Source organism: Anastrepha obliqua, chromosome 4, assembly GCF_027943255.1.
Source record: "Anastrepha obliqua isolate idAnaObli1 chromosome 4, idAnaObli1_1.0, whole genome shotgun sequence".
Lineage (NCBI taxonomy): Eukaryota > Metazoa > Arthropoda > Insecta > Diptera > Tephritidae > Anastrepha > Anastrepha obliqua.
In genome coordinates, this window is record NC_072895.1 from 114832642 (window position 1) to 114851891 (window position 19250).

General features: G+C 31.1%; 1 protein-coding gene across 6 annotated transcripts in view; it reads left to right on the plus strand.

Annotated features, from left to right (window-relative positions):
• LOC129243634 (A disintegrin and metalloproteinase with thrombospondin motifs like) overlaps nucleotides 1–19250 on the plus strand; it is a 236910-nt gene that overhangs the window by 78185 nt on the left and 139475 nt on the right. For all 6 annotated transcript variants that reach the window (XM_054880807.1, XM_054880809.1, XM_054880806.1 and 3 more), the window contains exon 4: nucleotides 12232–12753. In XM_054880807.1, coding sequence (XP_054736782.1) covers nucleotides 12232–12753 — 522 coding nt within the window. The remainder of the gene's footprint in view (nucleotides 1–12231; nucleotides 12754–19250) is intronic.

The window sequence follows — 19250 nt, forward strand, 5'->3', positions numbered from 1 at the left end:
TTTTAGAGTGGGCTCACAATACCTTCAACAGTTCACTTGTATTCCTTGGCCCACGAATGTGGTGATTAGAGGAATTATTGAAGACTTTGAAAGATGGTCATTTGGTGTGTGCAACTGGCGCCGTTTATCTCAAAAAAGAAATTGCTGACGTGCCTCGTTAAACTCGGTCAAAATCGCGTAAATGGCTACGCCAATCAAGAACAAGTAGAGGAGGAAAAAGAACTGTATTAACTTTCAGCGTTCTGCTTTTTGCTTAGACGAAACCAAAATTCAACATTTGTACTTAGTTTGGTACATGGTTCGATACAATTTTTTTTGGAGGTGCACATAATTACTCGAAAGTGAGACAAGCTGTGACCAGAATACACATTTTTGTTTAATAAGTATATTTCTTTCCATCAAGCCGCCTCTTTTACAAATTTTGGACTTCTTTTCTTCATTAGCTGAGCAATTCCACATCAGAAGATCCAAGACAGTGGGCATTTCTGTTAAGTTATCTGAAAAATTGTTTATTTATGGGCTTGAGTCTAAGAAGTAAACTGAAAATATTTCCAATTTTTTTTTTTTAAATTTGTATTTTTTTTTTTTATTGTAACTTTGAAATTTTTTATATGCTGAAAATTTTAGTGTTTCTTAAAGTGAATTTTTTTTTAATCTTTATTTCTTTTGTTTTCGAATTTTTAAATAATATATAATTATAAAATAAAGTATATAGTTGTCAGGGTACCTAGTAAATTAAGTTAACTTTCAAATAGAATGCTTGAAATTAGGTTTTAATAGAAATGCAGGATATGCTTAAAATTAAGCTAAGCGTTAAAGGTATTCTTGAGACGCGTAAATCAATTAGTGACCGCTGAGTTCATCCTTAATTGATGCACAACCGTTGATGATTCAAAAATATGTTGACAACTGCTATGTGCTTGCATAATTAAATATAAAATATAATGCATAGTAAAAAAATTTTATTTGAAAAAAAATTGAATTTTTTTCGTGAGAAATTTTGGGGCAATTTTTTTCTTTTGATTTTTGCAATTTATGAAGAGTACTAGACCTCAGATTTTTTTCTTCTTTTTCTCATTACTAACTGGAACTATGCCCAGTAATCCCTGAAAGTTTCCTGGTAGCATTCCCATAACTTTTCGGGTTATATTCAAATACGTACAAAGAACCTCTTTCATGGAAGAATTGCGCTCAAAGTTTTGTCGTTATCTATCGAGAGGCGGTCGCTTTTATAATAGATAAAAAAAATATATATTCCATAGTCCGATTGTTTGATGTAGGCATAGGGCAGACTTTGAACCCATATATATATATATATATAATTGGCGCGTACACCCTTTTTGGGTGTTTTGCCGAGCTCCTCCTCCTATTTGTGGTGTGCGTCTTGATTTGTTCCACAAATAGAGGGACCTACAGTTTTAAGCCGACTCTGAACGACAGATATTTTTTTTTTTTATGAGGAGCTTTTTTCATAGCAGAAATACACTCGAAGGTTTGCCATTGACTGCCGAGGGGCGACCGCTGTTAGAAAAATGTTTTTCTTAATTTTGGTGTTTCACCGAGATTCGAACCGACGTTCTCTCTGTGAATTGCGAATGGTAGTCACGCACCAACCCATTCGGCTACGGCGGCCGCCACTTTGAACCCATACCTACCGAAAACTAGTCTCTTATATTGCACACCTTAATTTTCGTTCGAGTGTTCTGCTATACAAACAGACCCCCAGACACACAGGAAACTAAATCATTCTGTGAATTTTACTTGTAATTTTTTTTTACGCCTATGTGAGCACATCCGTTTTGCTGGTACAAACAACCGTTACGAAGTTATACTACACTTGCGTACAATTAATACTGAAATTAATTTATTTTATTTCCACTTTCCTTCGTTTACTGCTTTCCTGTCATTGCGCAGCACTCAGTGCGTTTACGATACCCCATCTTCAACTATCACTTAAACAACAACAATACCAATAACAACAGTTAAGGTTTTGACATTTACAGACTTCCTTTAGTGTGAAGCAAACTTTTGCTGGCTAAAAATGCAGAGGAAGCGTCAGCAAAAAGGAAGCTGTATAAGAGCAAAAATGAAATAAAATGTGAGAGAAAAATAGGGGCCGAAAGATCGCTGTGTAACTTTGATTGCATATGTAGATATGTTACAGATATATGTGTGTATATGTGCGTTTGTGCAAGCATTATTTTCATGCATAACAGATAACAGTAAAGCTGTGATTGCCTGCAAGTCTAGGAAATTATTTGCGTGCTTCGTTTATAGTTTTCGTTTACGGACTGCATTGCTTGTCACACTGCATTTGCTGTTGTTTTATTTTCTTTCGACTTGTGTCTTTGCAGCCATTTTCTCACTTATGCCGCAGCTTCAGTTTATTTACTTATATTCATTTAAGGCTTGGCGCAGGCACTAAAACTGCCTATAAACAAGAGGCTGTGATTAGGGTGCTTACGGTCGCCGTTTTTCTACACATACACACATACATACATACATCGAGGCATACATGTGACCACAATAAGCTGGTTAGCGGTTTTTGTATATTGTTTTGCAAATACACACCTACATATACTGACAGTGTTTCTTCGTTAGTGCGCTTCTTCTTCCTTTCGCTCGAAATGCTTGCTTTTGGCAAGAAACATTTTTGCCAGCAAATAAAAAAAAGTACAGCAGTAGCAACAACTTCAGTACTACAGTCGGTGTAGCGACGTCATTGCTTATGCTTATGCGTAGAAAATCGAAATTGCACCGCCTTTAGTTGTTTTTGCTTGCTGCCTGTGGCTCTTGTCTGTGCGCGGGACAGTCGGCGCAGAATGGTTACAGGGTCATTTGCTTTGAGCCAAAGCGGCATGTTTTGCTCTGTTTGCGGCATTACTATAAGAAGTTGTGGGGCTGTTGTTCTTGTTTTTGTATATTAGAAGCATCAGAAGCTTTTGTATTTTGTTTAGTTTTTGGCTTTTAAATGTATGTTTTTTAGTAAATGGTTGTATACAATTGACTCGATTATTTTTATTGTTTTTTTTTTACAATTTACGTTGAAACATTTGGGCAGAAAAAGGCAGGCGATCGACTACGTTGTATCTAACATTTCAAACGATTGCGATTTCAAATAAAAATTAAAAACTAAGAAAATTTTTAACTTTTAATTTTTTTCGCAAAAAGCACTGAAATACCGAATTTGGTTGGTGGGTTGTTGGTTGAGTTAACAGGTCAAAAGATGGTTTCACAAAAAACCGAACATAGTTGCGAGGCAAATTCACAGCTGATAGCTCTGGTAACTTGTGCTTAAATTTTGGATTGTAATTTGATTTATTTTATTTTGGTGTTGCAAAATTTAATCACATTTTTTCCACATTTTCATTTTATAAAGTACAACAATTTTTTCGCTCTTTTTTATTGCGCTAGCAGCATTTGCCAACGACCTGTTGAGGGGCGATAAGATCAGTGACAAATTTTCAAAATTATCAAAATTTACATAAATTTGCATAGCAAAAGCGATTGACGTTCGCTGAGAGCGATTGGTCAACGGCTAAGTAAAGAGGCGTAGAACATTTTTTTTAAATTATAAAAATAATAATAAAATGCACATTTATAAATAATTCTTTCAATATTTTGATTAATGTGCATATGTCATGGCATGCGAAATTGAGCGTAAGATAAATGGGTTTATGTTAACTCGAAGTAACAGAAAATTAGATAAAATAAAAAATCAATAAGTATAAATAAATGATAAAATATAGTAATGAACAACAAAATTAATAAGAGAAATATCAATTCCAACTTCGCTGTTAGTTTTCGAGCCAGCAAAATACATTTTATGCTGGGTAGGCTTTTCGAAGCTGATACTACACTGCCGCTTGGCACAATAAAGGCTCAAGTAAAAATTTGTCGTTTCTTGTGGATACCAGTATCGATATCGTTTACTTATCATTTCTATGAAAAAGAGTATTAAAGTAGTGTATTACAGTATTAAGAGTAAAAAAAGTATTTAAAAAGAAAGAAAATAAAAGGAAAGACTTAAGTAGCGAATTTCAAATATTTAAGCCACAAATAGAATGTTAAATAAAACGGATAAATTAAAGAAAAATTAGGCGGATTTGACTTTAAATTTAGAATAATTGGAATAAATAAGCGGTACTAGTGATTTTGATGACATCAGCGCTACTAGTTAATTGTTTTCCTACTTAAATACTTGAGCAAAATCTCAATTTTTCCTACGGGATGTCGAGAGCTTACCTCAAAGTTTCACTAAGCATTTACTTTATGGAAGCTGTGAGTTAAGACATTTTGGTTTCTACCTCATTCTGAGCATATTTCTTAAATTACTCAAAAATATATAATATTATATTTGGTATGAAAGGTAGCTGATCTTAACCAAAAAAAGTCTTGTTAGGGATACAGTTGATATCGTCAGGATTAAAATTTTGATTCCATTTATCAAAATATTTCATTAAATATGGCCATTAATTAATTAATTTTTTAGCTAGTCAAGCTTTATTATTTTTATTTTGTTTAGAAGAAAACTCATTTATTAGCTATTATAAGGAACTCTGTGGTTGAAATGGATCGCATCTCTTTCAGAAAAATTGTAATATTTTATTAAAAGTTTAATTTTACAAACAAGAGCACAAACTGTAACAAGCTTTCAAAAAGAAAAGTAAACTGAAAAATAAATTCTTGGAAATCAAAAAATTACAAGTGCGAAGTGTTAAACGTCGAATTTCAATGGGTGTTAAGACAATGATCTGAACAGCTAAAATGAAAATCAAAAAATTCACAGAAACTCCAACAATAAAATCAAAGCCAAATAAAAAAAAATGCAAAAGCAAAAAACCATGAAACGAAAAAATGGCAAACAGATCAGTTTGCAACAGGCAAACAAGATGTTTAGAGTCAATATTAGACAGACAGACAGACAGACAACAAGTACAAGTGCACGTACTACTTACATAGACTGATAAAGCTACAGATACTTGCACTTACCAAAAAGAAAAATAAGTTCAGGCAAATTCAGATAAAATAAGGTGAGCATGAAAAGTTTAATGCGAAAATAAAATGAATTAAAATGAGATAAAGTGAAGTAAAATAAATATAATATAAGTAAAAAATAAATTAAATTAAATTTAAATACTTACCAGATTGGCTGACTGATCAGCTAAGCCCAAGACAGCACACCCAACTGCTATTGAAGCTATACAAGTAAAATCGCTAAATAAAATTTGATGTAAAACAAAGCCTGTTTCAGCGCTGAACTAAACTAAAGCTGAACTGAATTGCGCATACTCAAACTGTAGCACACAGCGTGCGTGATTTACTTAAATGTAACTGAGCTCACTTAAAGCGGCGCGCAGAGACTGCAAAACAAAAACAAAAAATTGTATAAAAAAATAAAAGTAAATCACAATCAAAATAAAAGTAGAAGTAAAATCAATTGAAAACAAAAATAACTGCAAACACTATGTTATCAAGCAACAATAAAAAGAACAACAGCAACAGTGCATATGACAACAATGACGCCGGGGCATCGGCGACATAGCGAAGACCAAAAAACCCTGCAGCGACAAGGCAAACCACATTTGGCCAAGCCAAGACAAGCTGAACTGTAGCACTGCTAGTCACATTCGCACGGCTTTTACATGCACACATACATGCATATCATACAATACATATACACCTATATACGTGTATATACTGTATGTATATAGGAGTGTGCTTGCGAGTAGAGTTAAGGCGCGTCTCTGCTTTGCCTGTGGCCGCTTGTAGCGCTTTAAAGTTTTGCATTGCATTTTATTGTTGTACGAACAGTTCGTTTGCAGTTCACTGTTTTTTTTTTTTTTTTTTTTGGTTTCTTGTTTTTATGCTTTAGTTTTTTCGGTTGACTTTTTTTAACCGTTTTAAAATGCCTCTCTGCCGTCTTTTTTTGTCCCAAATGGTTTAGTGCAGCGCAGCTTCTTCAGCGATAATTTGTTGTAGAATATTTTTTGATTTTAGTTCGTTTTTGTAAATTTTTTTTGTGTTTTGTTATCCATTTTTTTGTTGTTCTTTTAAAATATATAGTAGGTGTGTTTTCTTTATTGCCGTTGTAACGGTCATTCAACGGCTTTTGCTGTTACATTTTGTTATACTCGTTTGTATGTTTTTATGAAAATGTAAAATACGTTTTTTAAATGCGGCAGATTCATGTATATACGTCAAACGCAAAAACAAGAAAAAATTATTGCTGCGTTGCATATATGTATGTTATTGACGTACAGTAGCGCCCATTTGTTAAGGAGATAGCAGTTGCTCATACGCCCTGGAGTATTGAGGAAGATGTGTAGGTTTTATATCATGTTGGTGTTTCGTGCCCGCAATAGGTTTCGAACACGGGTTAGATCAAATAATAGTCATACACAAACGTATTTAGCTGTGAGTGCCCCATAATTATGTACTCTCTCTTAAACGGACACCTAAGGGACTGAAAAATTTGTCCGCTTATAAAAGGTGTTCGCTTGTAAGAAAAGTATAAAAAACCCAAATTATATGTAATGGGAGGGTTGCCCGCTCAAGAGAAAAAATTTAAGAAAATTATTAAGGATTTTTTCTATATACTATATAAGTGTCCGCTTATGCGAAGTGTCCCTTTATGAGAGGTGTCTGTTAGGAGAATGTAAACTGTAAATACTAGTTAATAACAAAAAAGCAAAATTAATTTAGCACATGGCATTTCTTCCCCAAAGTTTTTAAACTATATTCTTCAAATAAATATTATAATTTTTTTTTGTAGAAATAAAAAGATAGAATTATGAATTTATGTACCTTATATATTACGTTTTCATAATTTCTTTCCAACTGAGAAAAACGGAAAAATTAAAGAAACGTGTATGAGAAAATTTAAAGACCTAGTATTAATAAAAATAAATAAAATTGTTTAGAATTAAATATTAATTTTTTTCTTAATTTTTCAAATTAAATGATTTCAAATGTTAAAAAACTAAATATTAATTAATTGAATTTAATTTAATTTTAACTAATTTAATTTTATTTTATTTTAATTTAATTTAGTTTTAAATAAAATTATTTAATTATTTATTTATTAAATTAATTAATTAAATATTTTTATTTTTTATAACATTTTAAAACTGAGTAAGTAATTTTGTAGGTCAGGTGTATGATTTCTTAGGAAGCATTCCTTTTATTTTTTTTTTTTATTTTTTTTTTTTTTGTTGAAATAAATTTTTATATATCTTTTAATTTATGAGAGAACTGAAAGACCTAATAACAATAAAAATAAATAAAATTAAAAATGTGTGTGCGCCGTACTTTTCATTTTAAATAAATGAAATTGCGTGTCACTGTGTAGGGTTTCTAATGCAAGATCCCTTTTTTACAAATTAAATTCAAAAACTATAAGTATGAATTGTTTTTTATTACATTTTCACCCTGTGTAAGCAATATTGTGGATCAAACTGTATGATTTCTTATGAAACATACTTTTTAACTGCATTATGTTGTTAAAATAAAGATGTGTTTGTGTTTTTTGTTTTATTTTCTGTTGAAACAAATTTTTGTAGTTTTTTTGTCTTTTTACTTTAATTTAATTAATGATCGTCAGAGAAATTTGTGTTTATACTTTAGTTCGCTTCTCGTTTAGAAATTGTTGCCTTTTTTAAAAAACTTGGCCAATGGAGGCTCTGAAGACCGATGAGATCACCAAACATGTACTGCCAACGTGACTAGCATTGCTGCATAAGCGGAACAATCACTTGGTGAACACATTTTACCAGAGCTTAAAATGGAACTCAATAAAACAGGTCAAATACTAAAATTTATTGAGAATATCTTCCAGTCATATTTTGTGCTGATTTCTATGCAAGTTGCGGAGGTAGTGCTTCTCTTAGAAGGGCACTCATTTCCTTTCTTCCTTAAGGGGGGAGCCTGGTTTATAAGGTCAAAAAAATCTTTTTTTTTTTCGTTTTAAGCGATTCCTAATATATTTCAGAATATTCACACAAAGTTACGGAGCCTAATTCTCAATATTTCCGTAGATACAAAGCCAAAGGTAGGCGAACGTTAGGTAGTTACGCTGTAACCGGACAGCTATAGTACAAACTATATCTGCTTTTCTCGACTTTTCATTTTTATGATTTCTTTGAATTGGCGTACATGAATGAAAAAAAAACGAATGAACCTTTTGAAATGAATCATAGCTTGTTCCCTTCAGTATTAAATTCTCTTCTATTTGAACTAACAAAATAGATAAAAAAAAAATTTTCAAGATTTTTATACAAAGGTGAAGTGAATTTTTTTTTATAGAAAGGTATTTTTTTCTTTAAAACCTCCAAAAAATTGAAATTTTGGAATTTCTCTCAGTTTTCTTAGTTTATCTAGAATAAAAAATCATGATAATTAGAAATCCATTTGAACTTTTTGCTTTAGATAATAATTACCAGCTGTTTCTTGTACGCCAGTTGGAAACTCCAGCGTTGCAGCGCTCTACTAATTTCTATGTTAAACATTTTTTTTCAACTTATTTTAACCAGTACAAACATTTTTTATACTTTCTAAATGTTCATTAAAAGATAGAAAAAACTTTGCAGGGCTAAATTAATTTTTAGACCAGGCTTCCCCCTTAAACTTTGATTTTTCTTCGCTACTTTTAAGAAGTCACTTATAATACTCTTGTCATAAGGTCTTTGTTAGGTGAACACAAATAAACGGTAAAATCGTTTTTCTCAGAAGCAGCCCCAAATATGAACCTTAACTGGGTGTTTAACAGGTCGCTGAAGTTGTCGACTATCAGCAGTGCACCAGGACCGACACATGGAACTATTTGCCCAAAAGGAAGACTTATCCGTGAATATTACATTTGTTCAATTTTGTTCTGAATTTGCCTTAGCACATGCAAGTTCCTTTTTCGATGGGAGATAATGAAAGCAGCAGTTTTTTCAATGTGCTCCGGAATTTGAGTTCCTCCACATGTAAACGTCCTCTAATTGTGTATTTTCCTTAAAACTGTTCCTGCTTCACACAGCGATAAGCTTGACTTTGCCACAAACAAATCGATGGTCTTCTAATCTTGCTTTGGAGAGGTCCTTTCTTTTGGGCCTCATCCGGGAAAGTCGCCAGTGTTTCTAACTTCGCTGCACCAATTTATATATGAACGTCTTCGACTTCTTCAAATATTTTGCTGCAGATCCAGGTGTCATTTTTGGACTTTCGTATGCATAGAAACACTGCTTCAAATCCATACGCGAAACTCATTTAAAAAAAATAAATTACGCTTTTTAAATTTCTCACAAAACTAAGAAATTGCACAATGCGCAAGGCGAAAAAGCAGCATTTACATTTTCTTATATCCGAACTAAGCTTGAATTTTGCCGGTCACGTTTCTATTAGAGAGACTGTAAATATAAACATATAATGACTTTGTTTTCCCTTTTTTCTGGTCTTAGCATTAATTTGTATTTAGCTTTAACATTTTGCTCTAGTTTTCTACTAATTATGCTGATTTTACTGATACAGATCGCTGAGTTGAAGATATAGCGTTTAGCCTGGTTAAGAGTTTATTAGTTGGATTTCAGTTATGCAGGTGATTTGAATTTTGTGCTTTTTAGTTTTTTGGATTCATTAGGTATTATTTTTTATGGAATTTTGTTTAACAAAATATTTTCCCACATTTCCTTTTTTCAATAAAATATCTAGTAGTAATTAAAATACAAAAAACCGATTTTCTACCAACGATTGTATTATATCAAAAAAATTACTCGAGTGTTATAAGAACACAAAAGTGAGCTATAACAACTTACACAATACCTCAATAGGCAATGAACGCTCCCACTCACTGCGTCTCTGGGTCACTGCTCCGATTAACGAACGACTTCAACAATTTAAACCTCTGTCCTTAATGCATGCACAGCAAGAAGCCATTTGTTATCGCTTTATTGTATGTTTGTTTCTCTTTCTTTAATAGATTTTTTGTGCTTGTAAGTAGCTATTAGCCTAATTTATCGCAATTCATATACATACATACATACATACATATGCACAAATGTAAAGTGATTAACCAGAAGTTCAAATAAACATTAATGCGTCGGCCAGTGTGCAGTCTATTAGTACGCAATTAAAACGATTACCCCTGACCTGATTCACACAATGTCATAGCATCAGTAGGAACTTGAACAAATTACTTTAAATATTTGAAATAATAGTGGCGTGGAAGTGACTATCGGTAGAGCTGGTAGCGCTCTTGCTTAGAAGTATTCGGCTGGTAGTCGTACTTAAGAGGGTGGAGTAAGTGAAGGTGGCAGAGGTGTAACAGGTGACGCGGTAGAGGTGCTAGAGGTAGTGTAGATGATACACAGAATGGTTGGAGGTAATAGAATATTAAAGGCAATCAAGGTGGCAGCTCAAGTTACTGCTCAAGCCGGCAATGAAGTCGGCGGTGCAGTGCTTTAGTGTGCCCACTATCAGCAGCTCTCAAGGTTTGTCAGTCAATTTACTACGAGCAGTCAATCAAATGCAGTCGAATAAAATTAGCATACAAATATTTAGTGGCAGATATGAATGGTTTGTTTTCTGCATTTTAATCTGCTTTATACTTATTTATTATGAGTAGGTATATACAGTATTTCGTTCTTGCTTTACACATTTTTCTTTGGAATTTAATGCCTTCTTTTATTCTTATTTGTTGAATTTTTTACGCTTGCATGTGAACGTACTTTGGGCTTATCTCGAAAAAAAACTGGAAAAAGACCAAAAACAATAGTGAAATAAATAAATAAATTACTAATAAGTTGGTTGATATTTTAAATTAGTATTTACATTTCGTAAATTACAAAAATAATTTGGTATACATTTTGTATCAAATAAAAAGCTACTCAAAATCGAAATTTCTGAAGCATTTTCATTATTCTGAGCTGCCTTTTTGCACGTTGTTGCAAAAAAATTGTATACTTTTGTTAATATTAAAGTAACAGATTTTTTTAAATTAAATTTAATTAACTAATTAACAATGTTTTAGCGTTTTATTTCATAAATATTTTTTATTTACCATTTCTGAATGAGAAATATTGTACTTAAATTGTTATATAATATATATAACATCAAAAACTATTACTTTTAAATTTTTAATTTTTTGAAGTTCTGAACAAACTTTAAAAGAATTTTTAACATATTTAAAAGGGTAATTATATTATTTTTTTTTATTTTATTTATTTGTAGTTGCATACACGTAGTTTTTGAAAACTATTTGAACAACTTTATATGCCTGTGTGATATTTTTATATTTGTTAACACCGTACCTGAAATTTAATATTATTTCGAAAAATTAATTTTTTTTGGTTTTACATTAGTTCTTGGTTGTCTAACGAGTTTTATTGAATTAAAAAATATTTTAAATTTAGTTGTTCTAAATTTTCAAGCGATTATGAAAAGAGTTTTTTTTTTTGGTTAAAAAATATTTTAAATTGAGTTGTTCTAAATTTTCAAACGATTATGAAAAAAGTTCGCTAGTTTTGTTTTAATTCTTGGTATACATATAAAAATATTTTTTAAATTATTTGTTTAATATGGACGCTCAAATTTCGAATGAAATTTTAATCCATTTTTACCAATTTTTATTTTTTTTTTAACTTAATTTCTTTTATTATTTTATTTCTTAGTAATCTCCGAACACATAAAATTTTTTCTCCAAATTTCTCTAAGATCTGTATATGTACATAGTTTTTACAGCGAAGTTGTAACTAAGGTTACAGTTACAAGAGCTTTCACTCTAAATTATTACCAATAAACATTAATTATTTGATTTTTTCATAATTTCAAATTTCGAATGAAGTTTTTAGGACATTTTGACCAATCTTTATTTTTTTTAATTATTTAAATTTAATTTGTTTTTATTATTTTATTTCTTCCTTATTTCCGAATATATCAATTTTTTCTCAAAATTTTTCATAGATCTGGTGAAATATAAAAAAAATAAAATTTAGTTCTGTTTTAATTACGAAAGAAAATCTGCGGTCTGATTTCATTTTTTTTTTAATTGTTTTTATACAATCAGTGCATCAAAAATTTAACCAATCCGATTAAAAGGCTTTCCAACAGAAGCGATCAATATATTTCATATTCTTAATTAATCTATTTATATAAATTTAAACACAAAAATTAAAACAAAAATTCAATTGAAAAAATTACATCAACCTCAACTAATCTTTTTCTCTTTGCATTCATTTCATCTCTTTGCAGTATCACAAACAAATGTCGCCCACACAGCTGCAGTCGGTATTCCATGTCGACAGTGTGAACGCTGTGCCGCACTATGAAGTCGTGCAGCTGCTACATCACAGCTTCGACGATGGCGTGGCGACGGCGTCACTGCCCGAGCATTATCGTCGCCGTCGACGACGCAGCATAAACAGTGTGGCGCTGGACACGGATGCTCGAGCGACCCTCAAAGAGCCACATCATGTGAAAAAGGACTTGAGTAAAAATCCTTACTATAGCGAACTGAAGGCGGCAGCTAATGCGCCAGGCGCTGGCGGTGTGAATAGCTTAGAGCAAGCGACGCGTGGCAAATTTCCAAGCGATTTACGCGAGCTGAAAGAGCACAAAGTCTCGTTTAATGCTTTTGGTGAGAATTTGAATTTAACACTGAAACATACAGATAGTCTGTTCAAAGGTGGTTCACCGCACACGTTGCGCATGTGGACAGTGCGTGACGAGGCGAATGCGACGCATGGCTTGGATATGGAAGAGGTGTACGATGAGGTAAGTGAAATAATAGCAATACAATTTGAGGAAAAAAAGAATTTTAGAAGAAAAATGTGTCTAGAAATTGTCCTCTAAATCATATTTTTTTATTTCAATTAATTCAGCACTATTCAGCAACTTGTACTTGAATTCAGCGGCCTATTTTTACTTGGTTTTTTATATTTTTTGCAACAAGTAAATTTATTCAGAATTCGGCTTGCTTGTAAGTTATTCAGCTGCCTAATTTTTGTTCCTAATCCTCATTGAGCTTCTTTGTGAGCTATTTAGCTTCTTTACTACTGTAATATGATTCAAAAATTCTTACATACTTTGAATTAAATCGCCACTCAACGTGATTTTAAGCAATTCAGCTGCCTACTTTTATTTGGTAATATTCATTTTTAAAATATAAATGAAACTTTCAAAGAAATTGGAACGCTACTTCTGAAATTAAATGGCAAAAACGATTTTTTTTGTGCTGGATGAGAATATTGGTTTAGTTTCTTTGTAGCTCCCATCCCCATTTACTTCAAATTTGCGTTATGTGCCGCAATAAAATGCGTGTTCAGCACTTATCTCCCCAAAATGGCACTTCTGCTCGAATTAATTTAGTTTCTACTACTTAATATTTATGCTTTCCCCGCTTTTGGGCACGTGTGCCATACTCGCTGGTGTGACTATTGGGATGCCTGCATTATAATTATTATAATTATTATCACGAATAAACTCGTACGCCCAAGAGTGTGCTACTCTGAAGCCAGGCTGGGATACCTTTCTATTTTTATTGTCAAAAATTTATGTATAATTGCGTGTGGTCGCTTTAACACTTTCATTTTTATGGTCATTTGCTTATTGAGGTTTGGCATACCTTTTTGCAATTTTAAATTAGGCGATTTGTTGATGTTTGCAAGCATTCGAATTTTAATAATTTGTTTGATTTATTTTATTTTACCTTTTTGGCTTCTGCTGTAGACTTTTTCACTTCACTTTCAATTTATTATAAGTATTTGTATATTTTGATTCAAATTCGTACTTTCGTCTTAAATATTTTTACTGCATTTCACTTTTGAGCCGCTCACGAGTAGGTATACACAATTTGTTTACATATTGATTTTTGCAAGTATTTATGCATGCAAGTGTATCCTCAGGGTGTGAATTTATTAAGCTATAAAGCCGTTTGTGTACTTCCGCTCCGAATCGAAATGGTAGTAAGTGGTTTTTTATTGTATCTTGAATAGGATTTCCATGATGCTTTACAAAAAAATGAAAAAAATTCCAAAATTTGTATAAGATTACCGGATGGTGTGTGGAGTTCTTATTCAAAAAATATTTTACTGTACATTTTTGTAAAACTGTTTATAAAAGTTATTTTTGAAATACCTTTTACACTTTTATGTGTTAGGGTTTTTTATGAGGTTTGTGTCAGGTTGAGTGCTATGTTCCCACCTGATTAAAAATAGGTAACCTTAAAGATTTTTTTAATTCTTTAAGTTTCTCAACTTTTTAGCAAAGAAAAGTTTGCTATTTCCGAGACTGCGACCCAATATTTTTGAAATACGATAATACCAGATTTAAAAAAAAGAAGTTATTAAAAAGCCGAAGGCCTGCAAATTTTTATAAAAAGGAACTTATTATTCAAAAGAAATATTTTTTAATTATATCAGATTTAAAAAAAGCTGTAACTTCAAGAGTTAACTGTGAAAAAATTAAAAAAAAAGTTATAATCAAAAAAATTTTTTGTTTTTAAGTATACCAAATTTAATATAAAAATGCTGCTAAAACAGCCAAAGGCCTTATAGCTGGCATCAAAAACTTCCAATATTTTACTCATTTAGACAAATTTTTATTAAAAAAATTAATATTCAAAAGAAATATTTTTGAATTATATCAGATTTAAAAAAATCTGTACTTCAAAAATGCATTTTGAAAAAAATAAAATTTGGAAAAATATTACAATTAAAAAATTTTTTGTTTTGAAATATACCAGTTCTGATATAAAAAAACCTGTTAAAAAAGCCAAAGGCTTTAGTTAGCATAAATATTTTCTAAAAAATAAACATTTTTTTATGGTATCAGATTTGATATAAAGCTGCAACTTCACAAATGATCTCTCAAACAATTTAATTTAAAAAAAACAGTTATGATTAAAAAAAATATTTTTGAAATATATAAAAACGGTGGTGAAAAAGCCAAATGCCTTAACAAGCATAAAAAACTTCCAAAATTAACCTAACTTAATCATTTTTTATAAAAAAAATTAATATTGAAAAGAAATACTTTTGAATTAGATCAGATTTGAAAAAAAGTTTTGTTCAAAAAGCATAGTTACCATCAACAATTTAAGAAATGAATTCGATTTACAAAAATTTGTTTTAAGAAAATATTAAATTGAACAAAATATTTTTGAGCTTTTCAGATTTTTATTTACAAAAATTTGTATTAAGAAAAGCTAATCTTTTTAACCATTTTTTTTTTAATTAGGAATATTTTTCTTAATATTTAAATATTTAAAAAATTTTAGTATTTAAAAAAATATTCTTAACTAAAAATAATATTCTTAATTAAATAAAAATGGTTAAAATTTTTTTAATTAAGAATATTTAAACTTTTTTTAATTAATTATTTTTAGTTCAGAATATTTTTTTATTTCTAAAATTTTTTAAATGTTTAAATATGTATTAAGAAAAAAATATTCTTAATTAAAAAAAAATGGTTAAAAAAGCTAGCTATTCAAAGAAAAACATTGTATTCAAAATTCCTCTAACTTAATTAAATCTGTATATCACCCACCGAAATGTATTTATTTTAAAGGCAACCCTTAAATCCAAGCGCCAGCTGTGCGATTGCACTTTGTAAACATTTACTTCGCTGTTTCACGAAAGCTGGAATCACACCCCTCCCCTCCCCTTTCCCACTATCTTTTCAAAACTAAAGCAACCATAAAAATAGTAACGACTATCGTTGCGAATTTTATTTCTTGCCTACTTGCGCGGTTCAGCTTCAATTACAACTCAAATATAAGCTCCAATTCCTTTTTTTTGGTATTTTTTTACTTGCTTGCCTGCTCGTTGTTTTCCTTGCTGTACACATTTGCGCTTTTATTAATTTTTTTATTATTATTGGCAGTTTTTCTTCTTGTTTGCTACAGTTGCATAATGCCCACCGAATGCTAAAAATCAAGAGCTGTAAACGAAAAACAAATCAAAAAATTTGAAAACATTTGCTAAGTTCACAGCGCTGGCTAACGTTTCCTCAGCTGCATGTTGTGACGAGTAATATGTAGCAGTGGCTGTAACAAATTTTCATTTAGTCCCACTGTGAGCAAGAGCTTGTAACTCCGACTGCTCAAGCTAAACCGCCTTCTCTCTTGCTTGCTCACTCCCTGTAACTTCGCTAACTCTATCCTGGCCCAAACGCTAAACCCTCATTTTGCCCTCACGCTCTTTACACCGCAACTCACTTGAATTCACTTCAACTCACTTGCTTCCTCACTCTGCGGCACTCAATGTTTTTCGCCCGGCAGTTGCAACATTCAATGTGCCTGCAACATTTGTTGCCAGTAAAAGTCTAGGCTACTTGAACTCTATTGCTGAAATTTTTGTTTTGTTATAGTTTTTTCATTTTTGGTTTTATTGCTCTAATTTCAAATGCGCATTTGAAATTGGCGTGCATAATGCAAATCGCCGCCGTTTGAAATGTTCGACGAAAAGCGATCGCGAAATCGATCTTAAAAAACTGTTGCGCACAAACAAACACTCAAATTATGTATACAAACATAAATATATTTAGTTTATTGCAAGTGAACCCTTAGCGTGCGCTGTTTTATTTCAATGTTTTTTTTTCGTTTTCCTTTCGTTTTTTTTTCTTGCAATTCGTTACTTTTAATTTTCGATTTTGCCTCATTACAACCGGCAATCGCATTAACATTAAGCCAAATAATAAGAGCAGAGAAAAAGTTCGTTACTTAAGTCTTTCGCTTCTGCTGCTACGATTTTATGTAATTGCCTGTTTTACCACAAGTACTCTTGGAAAATAGTAAATCAAATTAAGCGTCGAGAAACAGGAAAAATAATTGCTAAATATACATAATGTTATTTCAAATTTATATGTTTTTTTATTTGTATTTTTTTATGTATTTATTTTATTTCAATTGAAGCACAGCTTTAACTGCACCTTAATATTTTTGGTTTTGTTAAACTAAAGGCAGTAAATGCTACAATAGAAGCAGGTGTGGGTGCCACCAGTGCTTCCTTGTTTATTTTTTTGGCACTTTGGTAATTTAATCGTTTTGATATGCTCTCATAAGCGAGGTGTTATGAAAATACTTAGTATTTATATGGTTTATTTGCAAACATTTCTTTTTAATTTTAATTAAATGAGCTTAATGGTGCATGGGTATGATACATATATTTTTTATGGATTGATACGTATATTTCTTTCACTTCTGATGTAGAATGCAATACTATTTCTTTTTTATTTATTTATTTATTAACATTTTTGCACCGTGGACAAATATCATCTTGTTTTTTGTTATGCAAGAAAAATTTCATATGAATGCAAACTACAGTTCTTACATAGTAATGCTGCATAATCAGTTTTTCATTTACTCATCAATTTGGTTTTTTAAAGGAATTTAAAGTGCTTCATAAGCCTATTGAAAATTACAGTGGATTTGCTATTTGAGTTGAGGAATAAAATATCTGTATAGTGCGACGCGAATTTTCTGATTTAAAAAGAAAAAAATGTACACTCAAAATTTAGTTAAATTCGCTTTGCTGCTACGAAAATGTTTTTACTCTAATACACTAAGAAGCGTGTATGTATGTATATATTTCCCTAATATTTTGCCGAGACATTTTTTTGTCTTCATTTTTCTATAACTTTTCGACCATTGCATACATTTTCGAATTTTTTTTATTAATTTTTTTTGCCATTTTCATACACCAGCTGTTGCCTTTTAATTGTTTACGCCCTAGCAGCAATTAATTATTCAGCATTTCTTTCCAATTTCGTTTTTCTCACTCTGGTAAAAGTAACATTTTATAAATGTGGCAGTTAGAGGGGTCGCCTGTCTGCCGTCAACTCGAATGCGGAAAAGTTATTACCCGCCAGCAAGAAAGTGGTAAAGTTTTTATTGTTGGTGGTTCCCAGTACATGGCAAGCGTTGTAGAAAGGCGTGCTATGCGTGGGTGGGTTCAGCAATAAAGGCAACGGAAAGTAAAAGCAATGTAAAAGGTAGGGCCAAAAATGAAGGTGAAAAGGAGTAATTATTATGAAGGAAATGCTACAATGAAAACAAAAAAATGTGAATAAATAAAGGTGAACTTGTGCACTTTGTGTATCACTTTTTCGATTAAACAAATTTTGTGTATATTTTCATACAAATTTGGATATGATTTTACACTCAGAAAAATGCCAATTGCAGAAATTCTCTCATTAGCAGAAATTTCAATGGCTATTATTTTTACGTCGATTCTTTATTAGGCCCTTTTATTTATATGGCAGGTTTGAAAATATTTTATTTATTTAAGTATTAGTAAAGCAAATCTGAAATGAAGCAAATAAAAAAAAAATTGCCAAAAAATTGTATCTAAAATAAAGAAAAACGCCCTAATTTTGTACAGTATAATAATTTTAATTATAAATAAAAAATGTTTTGTAATCATAATAAAGACAAAAAATTAATAAATAGAATATTTATAACCAATTAAATTACGTCTGAAAAAAAACAGTAAAAAAATTCCACAATTTTTGGCAACAAAATGCCTATACTCTAAAGCTTACAACATTTTTACTATTATAAATAACTCAAAATTAATAGAGTATTTATAAGAAATCAAATGACCTTTAAAAAGAATTTAGTTTTTCTTTCAAGTTACGCAAAAGTAGCACAGTTCACTGCAGTGCTCCGTACGTGGTAGCCAAATTGTTGGTTCAGAGTACTTTATTGTTGACCTTCCATCAGTAAACTTGCATAAATTTCTATAGCAATAGTCGCACACGACTTCCGGAGTATACCACAAGTAAGGAACATAAGCAGTCTTGAATATTTTCTTAAACGAATTAACCACTGTTTTCGTAATATTTTTAAAATTTTTACTTGGTGCGAATAAGCCACAGACGTAACAAAAGTTATTTCGAGTCGGGCACTGCATTTTTCGTAAGATGAAATATACAGAAAGACGTTTTCGCGCAACAGAACTTAAAACAATTGTCAAAGTATAGGTCTCCGAGTAGCGCAACTGTCAGATGATCGGAACTTCCGGAACTGGAACAAACAGACAAACGGCACAGAGTGTGTTGTATGACACAATAAATTAAAGGTTAATAAGTGGTTTAAAAATTTGGAGTCCCTTCAAGTTATGCCGAAAATTTAGAAAAAAATTTTGTTTTTTAGAAAAAAAAAATGCAAGAAAATCTGAGAATTGATAAAATTTTTTTTTTTAATTTTACATAATAAAAACATTTCCACGAGTCTGCCTACAAAAATTCAGCGCGATTGGATCACGGAAAAG